The sequence below is a fragment of the Antechinus flavipes genome, chromosome 3, assembly GCF_016432865.1.
Source record: "Antechinus flavipes isolate AdamAnt ecotype Samford, QLD, Australia chromosome 3, AdamAnt_v2, whole genome shotgun sequence".
NCBI classification, from domain to species: domain Eukaryota; kingdom Metazoa; phylum Chordata; class Mammalia; order Dasyuromorphia; family Dasyuridae; genus Antechinus; species Antechinus flavipes.
Window position 1 is genome coordinate 575455031 of NC_067400.1, and position 21057 is coordinate 575476087.

At 41.9% G+C, this 21057-nt stretch overlaps 1 protein-coding gene across 1 annotated transcript; it reads right to left on the bottom strand.

Moving 5' to 3' along the window:
• Nucleotides 1–898: 898 nt before the first annotated feature.
• Nucleotides 899–3991, bottom strand: RAB42 (RAB42, member RAS oncogene family). Its single transcript, XM_051990823.1, has 4 exons — nt 3852–3991; nt 3390–3556; nt 2695–2974; nt 899–1322 (listed from the first exon to the last, which is right to left on the bottom strand). Exons 1-4 carry the CDS (start codon nt 3989–3991, stop codon nt 899–901), a joined length of 1011 nt encoding a protein of 336 aa, XP_051846783.1.
• Between the last annotated feature and the right edge of the window lie 17066 nt (nt 3992–21057).

Below are 21057 nucleotides of genomic sequence, written 5' to 3' on the forward strand. Positions count from 1 at the left end.
CTACTCAGTCATTTGACGGGAGAAGGGAGCATTAAATGTCCTGGGGAGGGGCTGAGGGTCAAGAAAGGCACCAGGAGCTGGCCCAGGAAGAATGGTGTAGGATTCTGAGGGCTGAGGGCATATGTAGTGTCATGATTGCCAGCTAGTCAGGAACAAGGAATAGGTGAGGTGTGTGATGATGAATAACAGGCAGAGAGCCAGGCCCCAGAGGCCTTTAGTGCCAAGCTGAGGACTTCTGATTGAAGCAGCTAGATGCCACAATGGAGAGTTAGGAAGTCCTGACTGCAAATCTGTCCTCAGATCCCTATCTATGAGCTGTGTGACCATGGACCTCATTTAATTGCTCTGCCTCAGTTTCCTTATCTGTAAGATGGGAATAATAGAGCAGCACCACCCAAGTTTGTTATCAGGATCAAATGAGATACTATTTGGAAGGCCCTTTTGTAGACCTCAATCACCATTCAGTTGTTTTCAATTGTGTCCAACCTCTTTTGACCATATTTAGGTCCACTGAGTCATTAAAACATTGCATGAAGACAATTATCTTAGAGACAATAGATCTCCTCATCTTTTACCAGCAGGCAATTCAATGTGGATGCAAGGGAATCTAGCCTGCTGGTCTTTCCTCAGAGGAATAGGGACACAGAGAAGCAGCTTGCCATAATAGAGAGCATTAGAAGTATGGATCAGGGGAATTGGATTCTAATGAGATTCAGTCACTGATGAGCTGTGTGAGGTGGGGCGAATAACTCTCCCTCTCTGGGCTTCACTATTCTCTGGAGTAGAGGACCAGAAATTCTTTCCAGTTTTGAGTTTCTTGGGTCCTGGGAATGGGACCAACTAGCTCAGGCTTGGGTTCTCTGTGCCCATTCTGTCCACCTTGACCTAACTTCCTGAGTCAACACTGACACTGACCAGTTGGTTTTTTTCTGAGCTGGTTTAGGGGGGGCTGGGCTGGTTGAATAATCCTGACTCCCCTCCAGGCTCCATCCACTTTGATCTCCCCATTCTGGAGGGCCTGCTGGATTCCACAGGCAAGAGTCTCGAAGGCCAGAGTCACATTGCTGTTGGTTTTGGCCGAGGTCTCCAGGAAAGACATACCCAGAACTGAAGCTAAAGTTTCTCCTTCCTGGGTTGACACCTGACGAGCCTGCTGCAGGTCACTCTTGTGGCCAACCAACAGGAAGACAACCTTGTCCAGTCCCTGCATGGAAGCCACCTCCTGGTACCAGTCTTTTATGTGGTCGAAGGATTTCCTGTTGGTCACATCAAAGACCAGCAGGACACCTACCATATTCCGGTAGAAGGACCGAGTTATGCTCCTGGGAGGAGAGAAGGGAAGAGTCAAGAGATAGGTGAGGTCCTGTACCCCAGAAAAAGTCACCCCAAACCTACTATCAAAGGAGAAAAAAATGCAAGGCAATCCCAATAAACTTTGGATAGAAAATGCCTTCTGCATCCAGAAAGAGAACTATGGGGATTGAATGTAAATCAACACATGCTATGTTCATTTTGGTTTTTTTTCCCTCTCCCATGTTTTTTTCCTTTTGTTTTTTCTCTCTCAACATGATTCATAAAGCAATGTGTATTAAAAATAAATACATTAAAAAAGAGAAAAATAGAAAAACCCCCCAAACTAAGGCTTCTATCTTAAGAAGACAGTCCTCTGAAATACCAGTCATGAAAATCTTCCCTTCTACCTGCTGGTTATTATGAGGTGAGACTTCTGAGAATCTTACTGATAAATGCAGAGACCTTCCTGCCTCCCTCCAAACTGCACTCCTTTGCCTAGAGTCAACCCCCTCAGCTTCCAGGGTTTTGACAACCCCCTTCAGGTCTTCCAAAAACTAGCCCCAGTCTAGTTATCCTTCTCAATGGGATCCTAAGCACTCAGACAGAGCTGAAAAGGGTTTCAGAAGCCATTGAGGCATCTTAAAGACCTCTGGCCTATAGGTGAGGAAATTGAAGCAGAAGTGATTGGCCCACTGCTAATAAGTCAAGGTGACAGAACTGGACTCCTACAGCAAATCCAGGGCTGCTCCCTCTGAGATAATGTTTGCATGATCTTAGGGGTGTAAGGTAAAATGAGAGTAGAGATTTTTTGTTTTAAGTTACCTTAGGCATATAATACATATAATAATAAGTGAATATAATAGATTCCCAGCACCTAATACTTGGCAGGAAAATACAGTAGACACTTAAATGTCTGTTGGATTGTGAGGAAATGAAAGGATTTAAAACACTAAGAAAAGCCTGGTTCAATTAGTTAATTTCCTCATCTGTAAAATGGGGAGAAAGGACCTATGAGGTCACACCCAGCTCCACGTCTAAGATCCTCACCCCCTCCCAGCCATTTCCAACTTCCAATCCTCCCATTATAGAGTTGAAGAAACTAAGGCTGGCACGGCTTGCTCAAGGAAACAAGGAAAAGCAGCAGCAGAATTCTAACTCGCCATTAGCATTCCTACTGCTTTAGCCCAAAGGATCTGGGTTAGAATTCGGCTCTGCCCCATATTACATAGTGTGACCTCAGACAAAAGTCCCTTCCCTTCCCTGACACGGAGGTTTCCCAACAGCCAAATTGGGGCGCTCGGTGCTTAGGATCCCTTCCAGCTCCACGTCAGCCAGCTCTAGCAGCATCCCCCCACCCTTTTCTCTCTCCCAGTTCTCCAGCCAGTTTTTGCTCCCTCAGACCTGAAGCGTTCGTCACCGGCCGTGTCCCAGAACTGCAGCTTGACCCTCGAACCCGAGGCCAGCTCCAGAATACGGCAATAGAACTCGACGCCCACCGTGGAGCTGGGGGGCGGTTCAGCCCAGGAGTCTCCCTCCACGTAGCGTCGCAGCAGAGAAGACTTGCCCACGTCCGCGTCCCCCAGCAGCAAGACGCGGAACTGGAGCTGGCAGGGCGAGAGCGGGTGTTCCCGGCCATCGGGGCTCACGCGCCCCGCCGACGGGGCGGACCGGACGGGAGCCGCTGAACCGGGACACTATGGGGCTCGCTAGAGGGGAGCTGCTGAAGCTGAACTTCAGACTGAACTGGGGACTCACGGAGCAGACCGGACGCAAACCATTTAGCTCGGGACCGAAGGGGCGGGAGAGGGGAGGTGCTGAACCAGGGAATTAAAGGGCTGACCAGAGGGGAGGGTCTGAAGCTGAACTTCACCCTGAACCAGGGACCACAGGAATGGATCGGAGAGGAGTCTCCGAAAGGCAGGGTGCTGGAGGAATCAGCGATCGCTGGGGCAGCCCAAGCTAAGGTTCCTGAACTGGGGAACCCGGGACTGACGGGACAGACTCGAGGGGAGCTCTGAGAGTGGGATGCTGAAAGGGTCCTGAGCGGTCCTCTGGAAGGCAGGGTGCTGGAGGAGCCCAAGAGTGACGGGGCTGACCTGAGCTGAGCCTCCTGCAGGCGGGGTGCTGGAGGTACCTCGGGCTGACCAGGGCTAGATGGGGCTGACCGTAGCCGAACCTCTGAATTCGGCTTCGGGAGAAACTGAGATACGATGAGGCTGAGGGCAGCGGAAAAGAGCAGCTAAAGCCCGGCAGCCGGAGCAACCTGAGGCGAACAGGGACATATAAGAGCGAGAGAAACTGCCCCGGGACAGCTGGAGGATGTGAGAGCTGAGGCAGAGACCCTCGGGTTTATGAGGGTCGAAACCCCACCCCAAGGACCTCCCTCAGCTCCCGCCAAGCTTCCCCGCTCGCTCTCCTTCAGGAGAATATTTCCCAGGGCTGGAAGGATTCTTGAAGATCGTCCAATCCAACCCATTTATTTTACAGGTAGAGAATCCATCAGTCAAGCAGCATGCATTTTTTTTAGGGTTCCTAGAACAGACTAAGGTGATACAAACAGCAAAATGACACAGTCCCCGCTCCCAGAAAAGCAGCAGGTGATGCCCGTGGTTCTTTCTGTGAATGGAGGACCTTGTGACTCAGCGAGACCCGGGCCCAGCTGGTGGCCCCTGGGGAGGCGGAGACAAAGGTGAAACATCGCCGATCTCTGAGAGCTTAAAGGGGAAGGAATGTTTCTTATATATTCACAAACTCCATATCAAATAAAAGTCCGATTGACAGACAAACCTCAGCAGCATGGACAACCGGCAACTCAAAGCCAGAAGCCTTGCCCAGACCCCGTTAAGCTTGGACCCGATCTCTGTCAATTATCTCCCATTTTGTGTCTGTACAGTTGTTTGCCGTGCTGTTTTCCCCATTAGACTGTAAGCTCCTTGAGCGTAGGGATCGACTTTTTGCCTTTCTTTGTATTCCTCGTGCTTAGTACAGTGCCTGGCATATAGTAAGTGTTTATAAATGCTTGTTGACTACCTGGATGAGAAAGAGATACCCAAAGTAATGCACCATGATCCCAGTGAACTCCAGCTGATGGGAGAATACCCTCAGTTGCCTCTTTTCTGAGAGGTTAAAAACATTCTTCATGACCCTTTATTCTTTTCTTTTTTCTAGAGATCAACTCCAGCTCTTATTCCCACCTCCTTTCTCTTCACCCCATCATCAAGGAAAAAGAAAAGAAAAAAAAAAAAAAAGAAAAACCAAAACTTTGAACAAAAATGCATAATCAGTCAAAACAAATTCCTACATTAGCTATGTCCAGAAATAAATGTTTTATTCTGCATTTTGAGCCCTCTGGTATGTTTCATCACTGATCCTCTGAGATTATGGCTGGTCAAGCTTCCTAAGTTTTTCAAAGTCATCTTCCGTTACAATATTATTATGAATTAATAAATGTTCTTCTAACTCAGCTCACTTCACTGTGAAAAAGTTCATTTCTTCTCAAATTTCTCTAAAACTATCCCCTTCATCATTTCTTATAGCATAATACTCTATGATATTCACATATCATGTTTTCAGCCATCCCAATTCATGGACACCTCTTTAGTTTACAGTTTTTTGCTACTATAAAAGGAACTGATATAATTATTTTTGTATATCTGGATGCCTTTCTTTTTTTTTTTTTAATTTCTTTGGCGTATAGGCCTACTAGTGATATTGTTTGATAAGAGGTTTTTGAACAGATTAGCAATGGTTAGTTTTGAATAGTTTGGGGGCATTTCCTAGTACTTTCCAGAATGACAGCAACATCTGTGTACCTTTTTTCCCCACAATGCCTGCGACATTTGTCATTTTCCTTTTTTGTCAAATACGTTTGAGTGGAGATCGCAGGTTGTTTTCCTACACTTTAAAGAAGTTATTTGTTGAGTTCACATTCCTATAAAATATCTTCATCCAACAGCAGAAATCTAAACCTGTGTTTTGAATGATTGAGTGAATTAGTTACTGTATCTTCATAGTTGACATTTAAGGAACTGAATTAGGTGGGAATGAGTTGAGTAGCAGTAATATTAAAACAATGTTTTTATTTTGAATAAAAATATACATTCCTATGTCACTCGGCTTTTAAAGACATCTAATGCAAAATGAAATTGCCCATATTTTTAGCAAAATGTATTATTTTAGCAAATAGGATACTTTTTAATAGAAGTGTATGTTTGTTGTTGGTGGTATTGTTTTAATTAAAGCAAAATAAATTGTTAAAAGGCAGTTTTGGCAAGTGATGGCAACTTGTTTCATTCCCCTTTCCCCCCAATCTGATGGTATAGGAGTAGTAATATTTACAGCAAATGTAGAGAAATGCTTTCAGAGAACATATTGAAAAAAAAGTTTGGACATGTTAGACCTAGAAAGGATTGAGAAATCAATCAGCAAGTATGCTAGATTAAACATCACTGGCTTTCTTGCTGCTCCTCACTTTGCACTCTAACTCCTGACTTGATGCCTTTTCTCTGTTTCCCATGCCTGTACTATTCTGCCTTCTCACCTGGACTCATTCAACACTCAGCTCAAATCCCACTTTCTGCAGGAAGTTTTTCTCCTTCCTTTTGATCTAATTTTCCATTTAATATATAAATATATACATATATACACACACACAGATATGTATGTATGTATGTATTCATATGTAGATATATCATTTGTGTTCATAATTGCCTGTTTCTTTATTGGGATATGAGCTCTTTAGGGCTGGGAACAAGGTTTTTGCCATTCATTGTATCCCATTGCCTAGCACACAGGAGGTTTTTAATAAATTGTGTTGGCACACAGGAGGTGCTAAATAAATGCTGGTTTGTGATGAATCAACAAGTATTTATTAAGTGCCTGCATCATCTAGAACTTTGCTAGATGCAGGGGAAATGTACCCCAAAAATGAAGCAACAATCCTACTTCAAATGAGCTCATATCTTAATAGGAGAGATAATATATATTAAATAAATATGTGTGTATGTGTGTGTGTGTGTACACACATACAACATAAATATAAAGGGAAATAAATACAAAGGCAAAATATTTTGAGAGGGAGGATACCAGCACTTGTGGGGAGGGCAGGGAATCAGGAAAGGCTTCTATGCATAAAAATGGTGTCTGAGCTATGCTATGAGGTAGAGAGAAGGGAGAGCATTCTAGGAATGGAGCCAGTTTTGTTTGGAGTGAGAAACAGAAAGGTTGGTTTGACAGGATTATAGCTAAGAATATATGAATAAGAATAAGAATGAGGCTAGAAAGGGAGGTTAAGACCCAGTGGTGTAGGATTGTAAAAGCTGTAAGAGAAGTTATATTTAATTCCAGAGACAATAAGAAGATACTGAAGTTGGTTGAGTAAGGGGGTCACATTGTCCCATCTGCATTTAGTCAATAAACATTTATTAAGTGCCTCATGTGCCATGGAGAAAGTCACTCAGAGAAATTTGTTAGAGAAAATTGCTTTGACAGCTGAGTACCAGAAGGAAGATTGGAGGAGACTTTCTTCTTCCAGAGATTAGCAACTATGTGTGGCCCAAAATAAGTATTTAAATGCTTTTATTCCAAAGGACTCTTGGTGAAACTTGCTATCTGCCTCCAGAAGGAGAGGTGATGAAGTCTGAGTTCAAATGGAAGCATATTTTGAAAGAAACACAGCTAATTAAGAGATCTGTTTCACTTGACTATATATATGTGGTGATGGAGAGGGAAGAAGAGAGCTGAGACCTGAAAATTAAACAAAATTGAATTTTAAAAAATGCTTATTGACTGACTTAAAGAAGTGACATTTCCAATGTCACAGAGGAAGGCTCAACTAACTCTTGATGAACTTAAAGCTGAGCTAAATCCAAATTGCATAGATTTCCCAAGGAAGGGAGAGAGACAATATGCTTCAACACTATATTTTTACAAAGAAACATAGAGAGGTGCAGATTTAGTATTAGAGCTGAGAACAGACAATAGTTCTTAATAAAGTTGTTTAAATTTGGCTTTTCAGAAGGATTAGTTATCTATTTCATCAAAAATCCATTTTCCCCCTGTAGGTCATTATTCAGTTTTGCTGTCTAAGTTATTCTTCTCTGAAAAGCCTATGTCCTCTGGCTTCAGGAATATTGTATTCCAAGTTCTCCATTTTTTTATAGTGTTAACTGCTGAATTATATTTGATCCTGGCTTACTAATTAAATTCTTTCTGCCTTCTTGCAGTATTTTTTTCTTTGATGTGGAAGCTCTGAATGTGAGCTGTTCTTGGAAGCTGTCATTTTAAGGTTTCTTATAGAAAGTGACTGATGAATTCTTTTTATTTTTATTCTACTTTCATTCTAAGAGAACTGAACAGTTTTCTTTTAAGATTTCTTGAAAACTACTAGGGAACAGTAGAAACAAGGTATAGACCAATATCTCACACCATATACCACAATAAGGTCAAAGTGGGTATATGATTTACACATAAAAAGTCATACTATTAAGTAAATTGGGAGAACATGGAATAGTAGTTTATCTGTCAGATCTATAAAGGAAAAAAATTAGGATGAAACAAAATATAGATCGTATTAAATTAAAAACCTTTTGCACAAACAAAACCAATGCAACCAAAATTAAAAGGAAAGCAGAAAAACTGGGGAAAAAATTTTTGCAACAATGATTTCTGATGAATGCCTCATTTCTCAGATATATAGGGAACTGAACCAAATACAAGTCATTCCCCAGCTGACAAATGGTTAATAATATTGTTGAGTTCCTTCCTTGAGGAAGAAGGAGGGAAAAGAAGGAGAAAAATTTGGAACACAAAGTTTTAAATTTTAGAGTCCTTAGATCAGTGTCCCAAATATGGCAAAAGAATGTACAAACTCAGTTTGTCTTCAAGTTAAGAGGCAAAGATTTATTATGCTGTTGATAGCTGGCTAAGTTCTAAAAGAATTTAGCAAAGAACCAGGAGAAAGAAGATGTTTTTATAGGAAAAAGAAAGATCAAATTCTTCAAGTCACTGATAAGCTAATTTTATGGTTTAGAGGTAATGTTGAGGAGGGGTAAGGGTGGAGTTGTATGTATTATTGAATTTTATGGCTTAAAGGTAGAATAGAGGAGTGGTCTTAGAAGTAGAGTTGAGGAGTATTGAATTCTAGGGCTTAGGGATGGAGTTGTATCCCATCATTGAATTCTCAGAAACTTTTGTTATTATTGGCCAACAGATTGTTATCTGACAGTCACCACTGCTGTGGCATTCTCAAGACTAGGTAGCTTTAGGGTTATTGATTGCTCCATCCTCCCTAGGAGTTACATTGCATCGTTCCCCCCTAAAGCAATTGGAACCCAAATTCATTTGGGGCAAAGGGATGAGGTCTCATTTTCTGGAGCTGCTTCAGACTGATAAGAGATGTACAATTGGCCCTGTCTAGTTGAGTCCAAACTGAGGAACGGGTAGCCCATGATATTCAGATTGGAAAGTTCATGGCCTTGAGTCTGGAAGATACAAAGTTCACAAGTAGTGGGGGGAGAAAAGAATTAACTTGGAGAAAGTGGAAGATTTGTTAGACTCTGGATAATAAGCCATACCCTCTCCCCTTTCTTGCAATTAGGTCTGAGAGAACTGAGTTTAAAAGAAAAACCTAAACCTTGAGGCTCTGACCCCCTTTCACATACCACTGTGATATAATGAAGGCAAAGAAAAACATTGTCCAGGTGCCCCCTTCCCTGACTCTATCCTTTGTCCAAGATTATCCTGGACTCCCTTATGACTTGAGTTGTTGCCCTTGCCTCCCCATCTCCTGCCCTTTACAGAAGATCGAGTTATGTTTTTCCATATTGCCTCCTGTTATGTCAAAGCTAAAATTATGTTTTCATATCTTAACAAGCTTGTCCTTCCCTAGAATCACCATCCCAGGAGTGACCTTACCTCCCTTTTCTTCTTGCCTGACAGGGCTTGAGTTACGGTCCCCATATTGTTAGTGTCAGGTTCATTCCTGTCTTCCTGTTCTTGTCTTTGAAGTATTTTCTTAAAGATAACAACAGCTGCAAGATGTTAGATCAATAGTAGGCTGTTGCATTTCTGCCTTCTGTATTCTGCTTGCAAACCCTCGTTAGTCAAAACTATAAATTCTGTGCTTCAGTTTCTCTGCAAAATATGCTTTGGATCAAATCCCCATGTGATCAGTTGGCTTATTAAAATCTCCACTTAAAATTAAATCAGTCTCTACTTGCCTGTGTATCTTGGTTTGACAATTATAGCAACAATAAAAAAAAAGCTAGAATGATAAAAAGGAGGACGCAGACAAGTTTACTCTTCTCTGGCCAGTACATTTCTAGTATTTCCAGGAATCCTGTGGAACAGTAGTTTTAAGTCCTCTATGGGTTCATAGGAATATCTAGGAAGGTCTGAGGGAGAAGAGGTAATAGGAGAAACTCTTAATTCTAGAAACATGAGTCCAACTGGGAAGGCCTTTGAGTTTAATGCTACAAGGGAAGGCTGTAAATTAGTAAAGGCATCAACAAAAACCAAAAATAGTTTGAAATCTGCAAGGGGGTGATGAGGTGTGAGATAAGAGGGCAAAACATCTCCTTTGGTCAATATCGAAGATCCCTTGTGAAAGAATTCACAAATCCAAAGTCTGTGACAAATGGGGATTTATTGACACTAAGAAGACAGCTTTCTTAGTGGGCAAGGTCCTGTTAGGACCATTGCAAAGATGGGTTTACACTGAGAAGAAAATATCTTCTCAGTGGGCAAAATCCTGTTAGGACTTCTGCCAAAAAAAAAAAAAAAAAAGAGTTAGGACTGGCCATAATGCTAGATATATGGGGCGGCTTTGATCTTTGGCCCTGAGCTGGGGGCCTATCACCAGATGAATCTGGGAGACTGGTTTTCAATTCAATTCAATTCAAATTTGAATGAGATTACTTATCTTGAGAGTTTCCTTTATGGATAGAAGGGTATACCCCTCTTAGAGTAGGGTTTGAGACCCCAAATCACCTTTCCCCCACAGATTAACAGGGACACTGTTCAGATCAGGGCCTCTCCAACCTTTCCTCTCAAAAGATCTGTTTATATCATGCCCCCTCAAGCCATCCCCCCAAATTCATTTGGGACAATGGGTCGAAGGTCTCATCTTCTGTAGTTGCTTCAAGCTGACAAGGGGCATATAGCTGGCCCTACCCAATGGGGTCCTGACTAAAGAGGGGAGTTAAGTGAGTTGTAGGCGGCAGTAGCGTCCAGTGCTGAATGTCAGAATCAGGACTCAGGTGATTTCAGGTTGACCAAGTGGTTGGAATTTCATGACTCAGGGTCTGGAAGAAGTATATTAATTATATTAAAAATACAAGGACTAAATATGAGCAAAAGAGAAAGAATAAACAAAAGTGTAGTTAATTCTAGGGACAATAATCAGGAACCAGAAACCCACTCAGAAGAAGGCTGGGGAGGGAGGAGGGGAGATGAGGCTATCATAAATGCCTCTCATCAACTTACATGAACTGATGCTAAGTGAAATGAGCAGAACCAGGAGATCACTTTACACTTCGACAACGATATTGTATGAAGATGTATTCTTTTTTTTTTTTTTTAATATCTTTTTATTGATAGAACACATGCCAGGGTAATTTTTTACAGCATTATCCCTTGCATTCATTTCTGTTCCGATTTTTCTCCTCCCTCCCTCCACCCCTTCCCCCAGATGGCAAGCAGTCCTTTACATGTTGAATAGGTTACAGTATATCCTGGATACAATATATTTGTGCAGAACCGGACAGTTTTCTTGTTGCACAGGGAGAATTGAATTCAGAAGGTACAAATGACCCGGGAAGAAAAACAAAAATGCAAGCAGTTTATATTCATTTCCCAGTGTTCTTTCTCTGGGTGTAGCTGCTTCTGTCCATCTTTGATCTATTGAAACTGAATTAGCTCTCTTTATCGAAGAGATCCACTTCCATCAGAATACATCCTCAAACAGTATCGTTGTTGAGGTACATAATGATCTCCTGGTTCTGCTCATTTCACTCAGCATCAGTTCATGTAAGTCTCGCCAGTCCTCTCTGTATTCATCCTGCTGGTCATTCCTTACAGAACAATAATATTCCATAACATTCATATATCACAATTTACTCAACCATTCTCCAATTGATGGGCATCCTTTCATTTTCCAGCTTCTAGCCACTACAAACAGGGCTGCCACAAACATTTTGGCACATGCAGGTCCCTTTCCTTTCTTTAGTATCTCTTTGGGGTATAAGCCCAGTAGAAACACTGCTGGATCAAAGGGTATGCACAGTTTGATAACTTTTTGAGCATAGTTCCAAATTGCTCTATGAAGATGTATTCTGATGGAAGTGGATCTTTTTGACAAAGACTCAGTTTCAATTGATAAATGATGGACAGAAGCAGCTACACCCAAAGAAAGAACACTGGGAAACGAATGTGAACTATTTGCATTTTTGTTTTTCTTTCCGAGTTATTTATACCTTCTGAATCCAATTCTCCCTGTGCAACAAGAGAACTGCTCGGTTCTGCAAACATATATTGTATCTAGGATATACTGCAACATATCTAACATATAAAGGACTGCTTGCCATCTAGGGGAGGGAGTGGAGGGAGGGAGGGGAAAAATCGGAACAGAAGCGAGTGCAAGGGATAATGTTGTAAAAAAAAAAAAAATTACCCTGGCATGGATTCTGTCAATATAAAGTTATTATAAAATAAAATAAAATATTAAAAAAATAATAATAAATAAATAAATGCCTCTCATCCAAACAGCTTTCCTAGGATAGCTACCAAAGAATGTTTTTCCCAAATTCTTGCTTTTGTTTCCTCAAAAGAGTAGGTGCAATGGGTAGAACATGTGCCCTTGGGTAAGTATGATCTCTTTTGGCAAAAAACCCTTGAGCTCTACAAGGGAAGGTTTTTTTACCCATTTAGTACAGGTGTTAACAAAATCTGCAGAACGCCTTGCAAAGAGCAAGTGTGCCGGCCCTTTTCAGAATTTACTTGCCTGGGATCTATATAAGGGGAATGCAGTCAGGAGTTGGGGAATTAAAGTTGCCATGGTCAGGGGCAAACTAACAATCCTGAATGGCCCCACTGCCCACGGAGCTCCCTAGCTGAAAGGCTAAGAAGGAGCTAACTGTTGGCAGGGGCCATAGAATTGATGAGGTGTAAGAATTGGGGTGGGAAATCCTTCTGGTTGGAGGCACAGGTCCTATGTGAAAGAATTTGCAAACCCGCAAACCCGAAATCTGTGGCAAAAAGGGATTTTATTTCTCCTAGGAAGACAGCCTTCTTAGTTGGCAAAAGGTCCTGTAAAGAAGATAGCAAAGGTTAACATTGAGAAAAGAATAACTTAATCAGTGGGCAAAATGTCTTAGCAAGACAGCTTGTTAAGGAGACAGCTTTTTTAGAAAGCATAATCCTGAGATATCTTAACAGTGGGCAAAGTCCTGTTTAGGACATCTGCAAAGATATCTGCGTAAGTAGCCCTAGATATATTAGGGCTTGCTTTGATCTTTGGCCTGGAGGCTGGGGCCAACTTGTGAGAAACTGATTTTTCAATTCAATTCAATTTAAAATTGAATAAGATCACTTAACTGGGAGTTTACAGGCTTTTCCCAGTATCTGCGAGTCTTCCCAAAGTGTACACAGTTTATATGGGGGGGAGGGGGCTAAAAGATCTCAGTTTAAGTCAAAATGACATCAAAAAAAGCCAGAGAGAAAATACTAGGAGCAAAGTTCTCATCCTTGGAGTGAGAAAAAATTAGGAAGGAGATTATAGTGAGAGAAAGAAGAACCCAGTTTCACCCTTCTTTCTCCAGTTTTCACAGGAGCATTCTGAAATACCTGAGAATAAAAGGGGAATGCAGAAATCAGGAGTGGGGAATTAAAGTTGCCATGCTCAGGGGCAAACAATCCTGAGAATATTTGTTGCTTTGCAAGGAGCTAGGCAGCCTTTGGCGAAGTATGATCTCTCTCAGCAAGTGCCTTGATATCTCCAGAGCCTTCTCACTCCCACAGGGAAAAGCTTGTACCCGGTTAGTAAAGGTTTTGACAAAGATCAAAAGCAACTTGAAACTAATCTGCCCTGGGTATATGCCCCTTCTCTGAAGAGGCTTCAGGACAGGGGGAGGTTTAATAGCTAAAAGTTGGCTTAAGGATGTTTGTTCTGGTGTGTAAGAATCAGGGAGCTGACACCCAGCGAAAGAACTCTGAGAGATGACTGAACCGCTACATAGAATTCCCAATCCCTCTTTGTCCACCTGCATTTCTGATTTCCTTCACAGGTTAATTGTACACTATTTCAAAGTCCGATTCTTTTTTACAGCAAAATAACTGTATGGACATGTATACATATATTGTATTTAACTTATACTTTAACATATTTAACATGTATTGGTCAACCTGCCATCTGGGGGAGTGGTGAGGGGAAAGGAGGGGAAAATTCGGAACAAAAGGTTTTGTAATTGTCAATGCTGAAAAATTACCCATGCATATATCTTGTAATTAAAAAGCTATTAAAAAAAAAAAAAGTCTGGAAACTTAAAAAAAAAAAAAAGTCAGGGAGCTGGGAGATTAAAGCCAGGGGTGAATGGGCAGCAATTCCAGCAGCTAGATCTGCAACCCCATTTCCCTTGGCTTGAAGTGAATCTCCTTTCTGGTGTCCTTTACAAAATATGAGTGAAACCTCTCTGGGTTTATGGACAGCCTATAGTAGCGGTAGAAGTTCTCCTGCATATTTAATAGGAGAATTCTTTGCTGTCCAAAGTCCCCTTTCTTTCCACATAGTCCCGTGAGCATGCAAAATATGAAAAGCATATTTGGAGTGTGTATAAAAGTTTACTCTCATTCCCTTCCCCAGTTCCAAAGCTCTAGTTAGGGCAATAAGTTCGGCCTTCTGGGCACAAGTCCCAGAGGGCTGTGGCTTAGCTTCTAGGGTGCCATTGAGAGTCACCACAGAATATGCTGCCCTTCTGTCCCCATTTTCAAGAAAGCTCGATCCATCTGTAAACCACTCCCCATTTGAGTGGTCAGAGGAATGTCCCTTAAGTCAAGTTGGCTGGAGTAGCAGAATCTAAATCACAATTATGAATGATGCCAACTGACTGAGTGTTATCAGGGAGCCCAGTGGCAGGAGTTGGGGTGTAGCACACCTGGAGAGTCAGGTCTGGGGTGTCTAGCTAACAATCTGTGTTTAGGAAATTTCTCAATCCTGACTAAGGCTGGAGTGGCCCAAACAGAGAAATTTATTTTCTCCCAGATTTCAGAGGGAATATGGGAGAGTCTTGAAAGAAGCATAAAAAAGTCACTTGGAAGTCTGAGAAGAGAAAATTGGGTCCCCTTGAGTGAAACTGGAAACTGAGGACTGCTCAGAATAATAACTTTGGGTAATTCAAGACAGCATCAAGACTCTATTTAATCATTAGGCTCTGGGAGAAGAGCAAAGACCACTCTTCCAGCAGAAAATATTTGAGATAACCCCTTGACTTTTTTTCAACTAATTGGTGGAAAAACCAGACTAATTGTTTAATGGCCTAGAGATTTCTAGTCATCCCTATCTGTTGATTGAGAAAAGCTAGAAGTGAAATAGATTAAATCTCTCTAGTTACTAGCTCAGTAATTTAGAAACCTTTTACCCCTCTTGCTTAATTGATTATTAATCTCTGAAGCAAAATAGACCTCTTTTTCTTAATATTTTGAAACATTTATTGTTTAACCATTACCCTGGTATCACAAAAAGCCCTGTTGCGATACAGGAGCCACCTGTCAGTGGCTGCTGGAGGTCTAACTCGGACCTGTAGAATGGATCTCTTCATGTGAAAGGATAATGATGATACAAAGATACTGACAGGTAATTGCTTTCTCTGACCTCTCTCTTCTTCCCTCTTGCCTCCAATTTATTTCTTCCCAGTCCACAAGGAATGTCTGCGAAGGCTGCTTTGCAACTCCTTCAAGTGTTATATGATTCACTGCTGTGGGGGCCTTCGGAAATTTAACCTGCCCCTTCACTTAGGCATGGTCCTTAACAAAGATCAAGTTTGCCAATGATTTTAAAAGGATTAACAGAAGATGGGTGGGCGAATAGTTTCTGTAAACTTTGACTATATAAGTATACTCCTTACTACTGTAAAATTGACTTTCCCTGATCCAGATTTTCTGATGAAGTGACTGGCCTGATTCTCCTAGAGGACTGTGCCCCTCCTAGAGGAAATTTGAGACCCCAAATCACCTTTCCTTCACAGATTAAAGGGGACACAGTTCACATCAGGACCTCTCCAACCCTTCCCCCCACAAAAGATCTCAGTTTATATCATGGGCACAAGTATAAAATCTATCTGCCATTTCTCTCCTGGGTATGTATCCCTGTTCTGAAGGGGCTTCAGGAGAGGGAATGGTTTAATAGCCCCTTCAGGATTTACTTGAGCAGACGCCAGACAGGGCTGGCAGATCTGCCTAATTGTTTCTCCCAGTTTGTGACCAGTGAAAATCGATTTCACAAGACATTGGAGGGCATTCTTTTCCCAAATGAATAGCTTGGTGTAGGCAATAATCCCAAAATTAGGTATCCAGATTCTACAAAATCCAGCCACGCTCAAGAAAGTACAAAGTTGTTTCTTAGAGGCAGGTTCAGGGAATTAATTCATGGCCCAAATACTTTTTTTTTTCCCAATGCTAAAAGGAAGTTGTTTTTTTTTTTTAAGTTGTAACTTTTTATTGACAAAAAATATGCCTGGGTAATTTTTTTAACAACATTATCCCTTGCACTCACTTCTGTTCTGATTTTTCCCCTCCCTCCCTCTACCCCCTCCCCTAGATGGCAAGTAGTCCTATACATGTTAAACATGTTGTAGTATATCCTAGATACAATATATGTGTGCAGAACTGAACAGTTCTCTTGTTGTACAGGGAGAATTGTGTTCAGAAAATAATAACCCGGGAAGAAAAACAAAAATGCAAATAGTTTCCAATCATTTCCCAGTGTTCCTTCTCTGGGTGTAGCTGCTTTTGTCCATCATTGATCAACTGGAACTGAATTAGATCTTCTCTTTGTCGAAGAAATCCACTTCCATCAGAATACATCCTCATACAGTATCGTTGTTGAAGTATGTAATGATCTCCTGGTTCTGCTCATTTCACTCAGCATCAGTTCATATAAATGTCTCCAGGCCTCTCTGAAATCATCTTGCTGATCGTTTCTTACAGAACAATAATATTCCATAACATTCATATACCACAATTTATCCTACCAGTCTCCAATTGATGGGCATCCATTCATTTTCCAGTTTCTGGCCACTACAAACAGGATGGCCCAAATACTTAACAGACTGACAGGCTATCTCTATAGCCTGGGAATCCCAGAAAGTTAAAGTTTGTTATGGCAGCAGCCAGAGAAGCCTCCTGAGTTGGGCTACAGATCAAGATGTCATCAACATGATAGAGGCTATTAAGTAGCTCCAGGGCTCTTAAATCTTTAGCCAGTGGCTATCCAAATAAGTGAGGGCTGTCTTGGAAGCCCTGAGGTAGGACTTTCCATGTTTATTGGTGGGGGGATAGGTTTCTCCAGATTTGCCCATTGAAAGGCAAAAAAGAAATCATAAGTCTTTATGCAGTGGTATAAAAAGAAAGCATCTTTAAGGTATAAAGTAGAAAGCCATTGTGGGTACCCTGGGATCTTTCAGGGAGACTGTCAAGGAACCAAAAGCTTGTGGTTAAGAAATATTTCATTGGATTATGGGGGGGTGAGAGGGGTGGGTTGCAATCTCTCTCTGGCCTCTGGCTTCATGGGAATTGCACCTATTCCGGAACACAGTGGGATCCCAGAGGCACACTAAAGCTGGGGTGGCAAGAGTAGCCTGTCGGGAGATACTTGGTCCCAGACAGAGGAAGCTACTTCCTCCCATATTTCAGATGGAATATGGAAAGACTTTAAGAGAAGCACAAAACATATACTAGGAAATCTGAGAAGTGATAATTAGGTCCCCAATTTCACTATCAAGTCACACCTCAACAAGGGGGTAGGACAGGAGGAGATGATAAGAATATTTGAATAACAAGTCACCAAACCAAGGAGACAGAGGGAAGGTCTCAAAACAGTTCTTAAATTTTCCTTCAATTCCCATTACCCTATGGGGGTGAGGGGTGGGGAAGAGCAGATGGTGCCAGAAAACTGGACAGGATGGAATACAAAGCTTCTATAAAGTCAGAGAGAAATTCAATGGACATATCTGCCACATTCAAAGTTATTCTGGGTTTAGCCATCAGGATGGAGTGAGGGGAAGCCTGGCAAATACCAGGCACCATCACTCCTGATCCTGAGGAGCCTAGAGGACTTTGCATTGGGAAGAGGACACTTGACCCTACTACAGGCAGTCTCTTCCATCGCCCCTCCTGTTTGCACTTTGGGCACAGGCCTGAGGGTTTCTCTCAGATTATGGAATGGCTAAAATTTAAGCCTATTCTCTAATCCCCTGGCTCTGCATTCGCTCTCCCCTGAGGCAGCTTGTTCCCTATTATTGAAAACCCCAAAGGTTATTTCCAACAGTTGTGTCTGGAAGTTTGAAGACCCAGGGCTAACTTCTGCAGCTTCCTCCTGTGTGGAAAGGTGAAGAATTTACAGATTAAGCACATATTGATCAGAGACTGTTAACTAAAGTAGATCAGGCCTATAGGCTCCAGTCACGTGATTTTAGATGAGCCCTGGACTGCATTCCATTGTCCAAAGAAAGAATTAAGTGACCGAAGCTGTATATCACCTTTTTCACTGCATTCCACTGACCAAATAGGGAGATAAAGGTTTATATAACCAATCACAGCCTATAAAGGGTGAGATTTTGGGTGTTCTTTGTCTGAAATGTATAAAAGTTGTAAGCATCTTCAAGTGAATGACTCTCCTCCTGTGGATATCTTTGCTGTCCTTTCAGGCCCACAGGCCAGGATGATCTGCTTCTCGAGATTCTAATAAATTCTTTCTGTACATCATTTGGAGTGACTCCTGAGTAGTCAGTTTGGGTAGGTGCAATTGCCCCAAACACTCCCAATGTCTGGGGCAGACTGACTAATAAAATACATTTTGAGGATAGTTTCCTCTGGAGAAGTGGGGCCAGATTATCATATTTTCTTAGAGTCTCTACAAGACACTCCCGAAAGAGGGCAGGATTTTCCTTAGCCCTTGGGTAACTTCCTTAAGTTTTTCATAATTAAAGTGCTTCTTAATTTCCTTCTTCATGCCTTTAATGAAGCAGATTAGAAAATGATCCCTTCTCTCTGTGTCTCTGCTTTCCTCCTGATAATCCCATCCAGAATCTGTGACTGGGATAGCAATAGTCCCTGGGGAATATCTACCCCAGGAGGAAGAGGATTCAGCCTTATCATCCCCAAACTCTGAGCTAGATCCCAGATTCTTTCTCTCTCCTCTATGATGCAGCAAGAGGGAGATAATGATGTTAACATTTCCTCAGATAAGATCAAATTGGAGAAAGAAGCCTTTAAAGCTCTTAATTTATTTAGTAGAGTCCTTAGAATAACAGCTAAGTTTTTCCTGAATCTGGGAAAGGTCTGATATTGAAAAAGGCACATGTACTGCTGTTGTGCCACAGTTTCCTTTTCTTGTCCTGCTTCAATTTCCCTAAATTGTTTTGCCTCAGTTTCCCCAATTGTTCTGCCTCAGTTGCTTGAATTGTTCTGCCTCAATCCCCCAGATTGCAACCCACCTTTTCTGCTCATTAGAACTGAGATAATTAGGGCTGTGGAGATCTGGCATTCCAAAAGAAAAGATTCCAGATGTCTTTCTCAATCTCTCTTGGATCTGTGGCTCAGAAATAACTAATGGCCAACAAAGCTGCTGGTTGGTGGCAATTCATGGGGTCCCAGCACAGATTTGAGATTACCCCAGAAAGGGTCTAACACTCCCTTACCTAGTATCCAGTCTCTCCCTGTGTCTGGAGTCCTTGGGACAAGATCACATCACCAGTGTTTGCACATCTGCCCATCTGATCACTAGGTGATGCCCTGCTGAGAGCACCCATCTTGGAATCAGGAAGACTAATCCTCCTGAGTTCAAAAATCTGATCTCAAACAGCCTTTAATGGGCAAAAACCCAGATTTTTTTTTTTTTTTTTTTTTTGGTAATTCTGTTGATGGCTGAGTGTGAAGCTAGGTTTCCTTAGGTGATTGTGGATTGAATGAATGAATTAAAAAGTATTAATCAATTGCCGGATGCCAGGCAGGATGCTAAACATTGGGAATACAAAATGCCAAAGCAAAGGCCACTCCTGCTCATAGGCAGCTTGTATACGATTGGGAAATACTCCGCTTCTTTGAGAAGGGTGGCCAAGGATCTTTGTTTCATCCAAGAAATCACAGGAATGATCAGTGGAGCCGTACTGGGATTGACTGACAATGGTGGTGTTGATTTGGTAAGTGTTCCCAGAACCATAAGTGAAAATTAGAATTAGGGTGAAGAATCTGGGAGCCTTGGAGCCAAGAGAGCTGAAAAAAGCAGGAAGAGCTTTGAACTAGATGAGGTGAGATCTCTCAGGACAGGTGTGAAAATCGAGTAAGGCTTCATCTACTTCAGAGTTGGAGTAGGCCTGAAGGTCTTTGAGCATTGATTCAAGGGCATACTTAAGTCTCTTTCCTGCTATACTCCCATGATATCATTTTTTCCCTATTTCAATCAAAATATGGGCAACTATGTACTTGTTGGTCAACTTCAATTTCTTGGGTAGTTCCTGCATTTAGAATGTAAGACCCTCAGCCAATGAGGATGAGGGTCAGTGGTGGGAGGGGTATTTGTGTTTGGGATTAAGTGTCAAACCTGTCCTGAAGGTGCCTCCTCCTCCCTTCCATTGCCTGCTCTACTGGTGGGATACCCAATTCTCACAACAACATACAATAAACTTTTGTTTTGCTCCTAGAGATCTCTCCAGCTTTTTTTTTTTTTAAATGTGGAATTTATCTTCCCCAAAAGAAAGTGAGCTCCTTGGGAGCAGAGACTGACTTTTGAAATAAAGAGTTGAAGAAGGAACCCTGAAACTCTAAAACTCCTCGAAGGAGAAAATCTCCTTCAACTCTGCCTCAGTGAGGGACCCTGCCCGAGGAAAACAAGACAAAAGTTTCATTCTGTTATCTAGGTGGAGTTGGTTCAGTCCTGAACAAAAGAATTCCAACCCTATTGAATTAAAGAAACTCATTCAATTCTGTGATGACCAAGTTAGCACCCTGGATACCTTAGAATCAGCCAGAGTCAGGATAAGCAAAAGTCCTTGGTCTTTATTCTTGGTTTTAGGAGTAGGATTGAATTGGATGGATGTAGAATCTCCATGACCTCTCCTCTTCATCTCCCGCTCAGAAGTGACCCTGGCTAATCTTACTCCACCCCTAGTCCCTCCTACAATTCTCTGTATACACCAATTATCGAGCCAGAACAGGATAGTAGGAAGGACCATTTTCCAAGCATATGCCAATAGAGTATTGTCTAATCGGTAATTAGCCTTAAGTGCTCTGTTGTCCCACCTCAGTGCAGAATTTAAGCCCTTTACACAATTCTATTCAAATTCCAGCTCAAGCTGAAACCCAGCTTGTAGATGAGCCAATTTGGGACTCCACCCACTATCCCCCTTCAGCTTGTAGTCAAAGCTCCCATTATAAAAGAGCCAATTTAAAATCCTCTCTTTGCAGAGGTTCTAAGCATGTCCACACTATGCCAAGGAAGCCTCTGCCCACTGGAATAATGTTCTTTTCCAGTACTACCCTCTCTTTACCATCACT

Bases quoted from the DNA above. Each gene is read 5' to 3' on its own strand.
- RAB42 (XM_051990823.1), bottom strand. From the start codon at position 3,991: ATGTTTCACCTTTGTCTCCGCCTCCCCAGGGGCCACCAGCTGGGCCCG. The intron at 2,975-3,389 runs GTCAGCCCCGTC...GTCCCGGTTCAG, and splicing joins CTGCAGGAGGCTCAGCTCAG to CGGCTCCCGTCCGGTCCGCC. The intron at 1,323-2,694 runs GTCTGAGGGAGC...CTCTCCTCCCAG, and splicing joins GCCGGTGACGAACGCTTCAG to GAGCATAACTCGGTCCTTCT.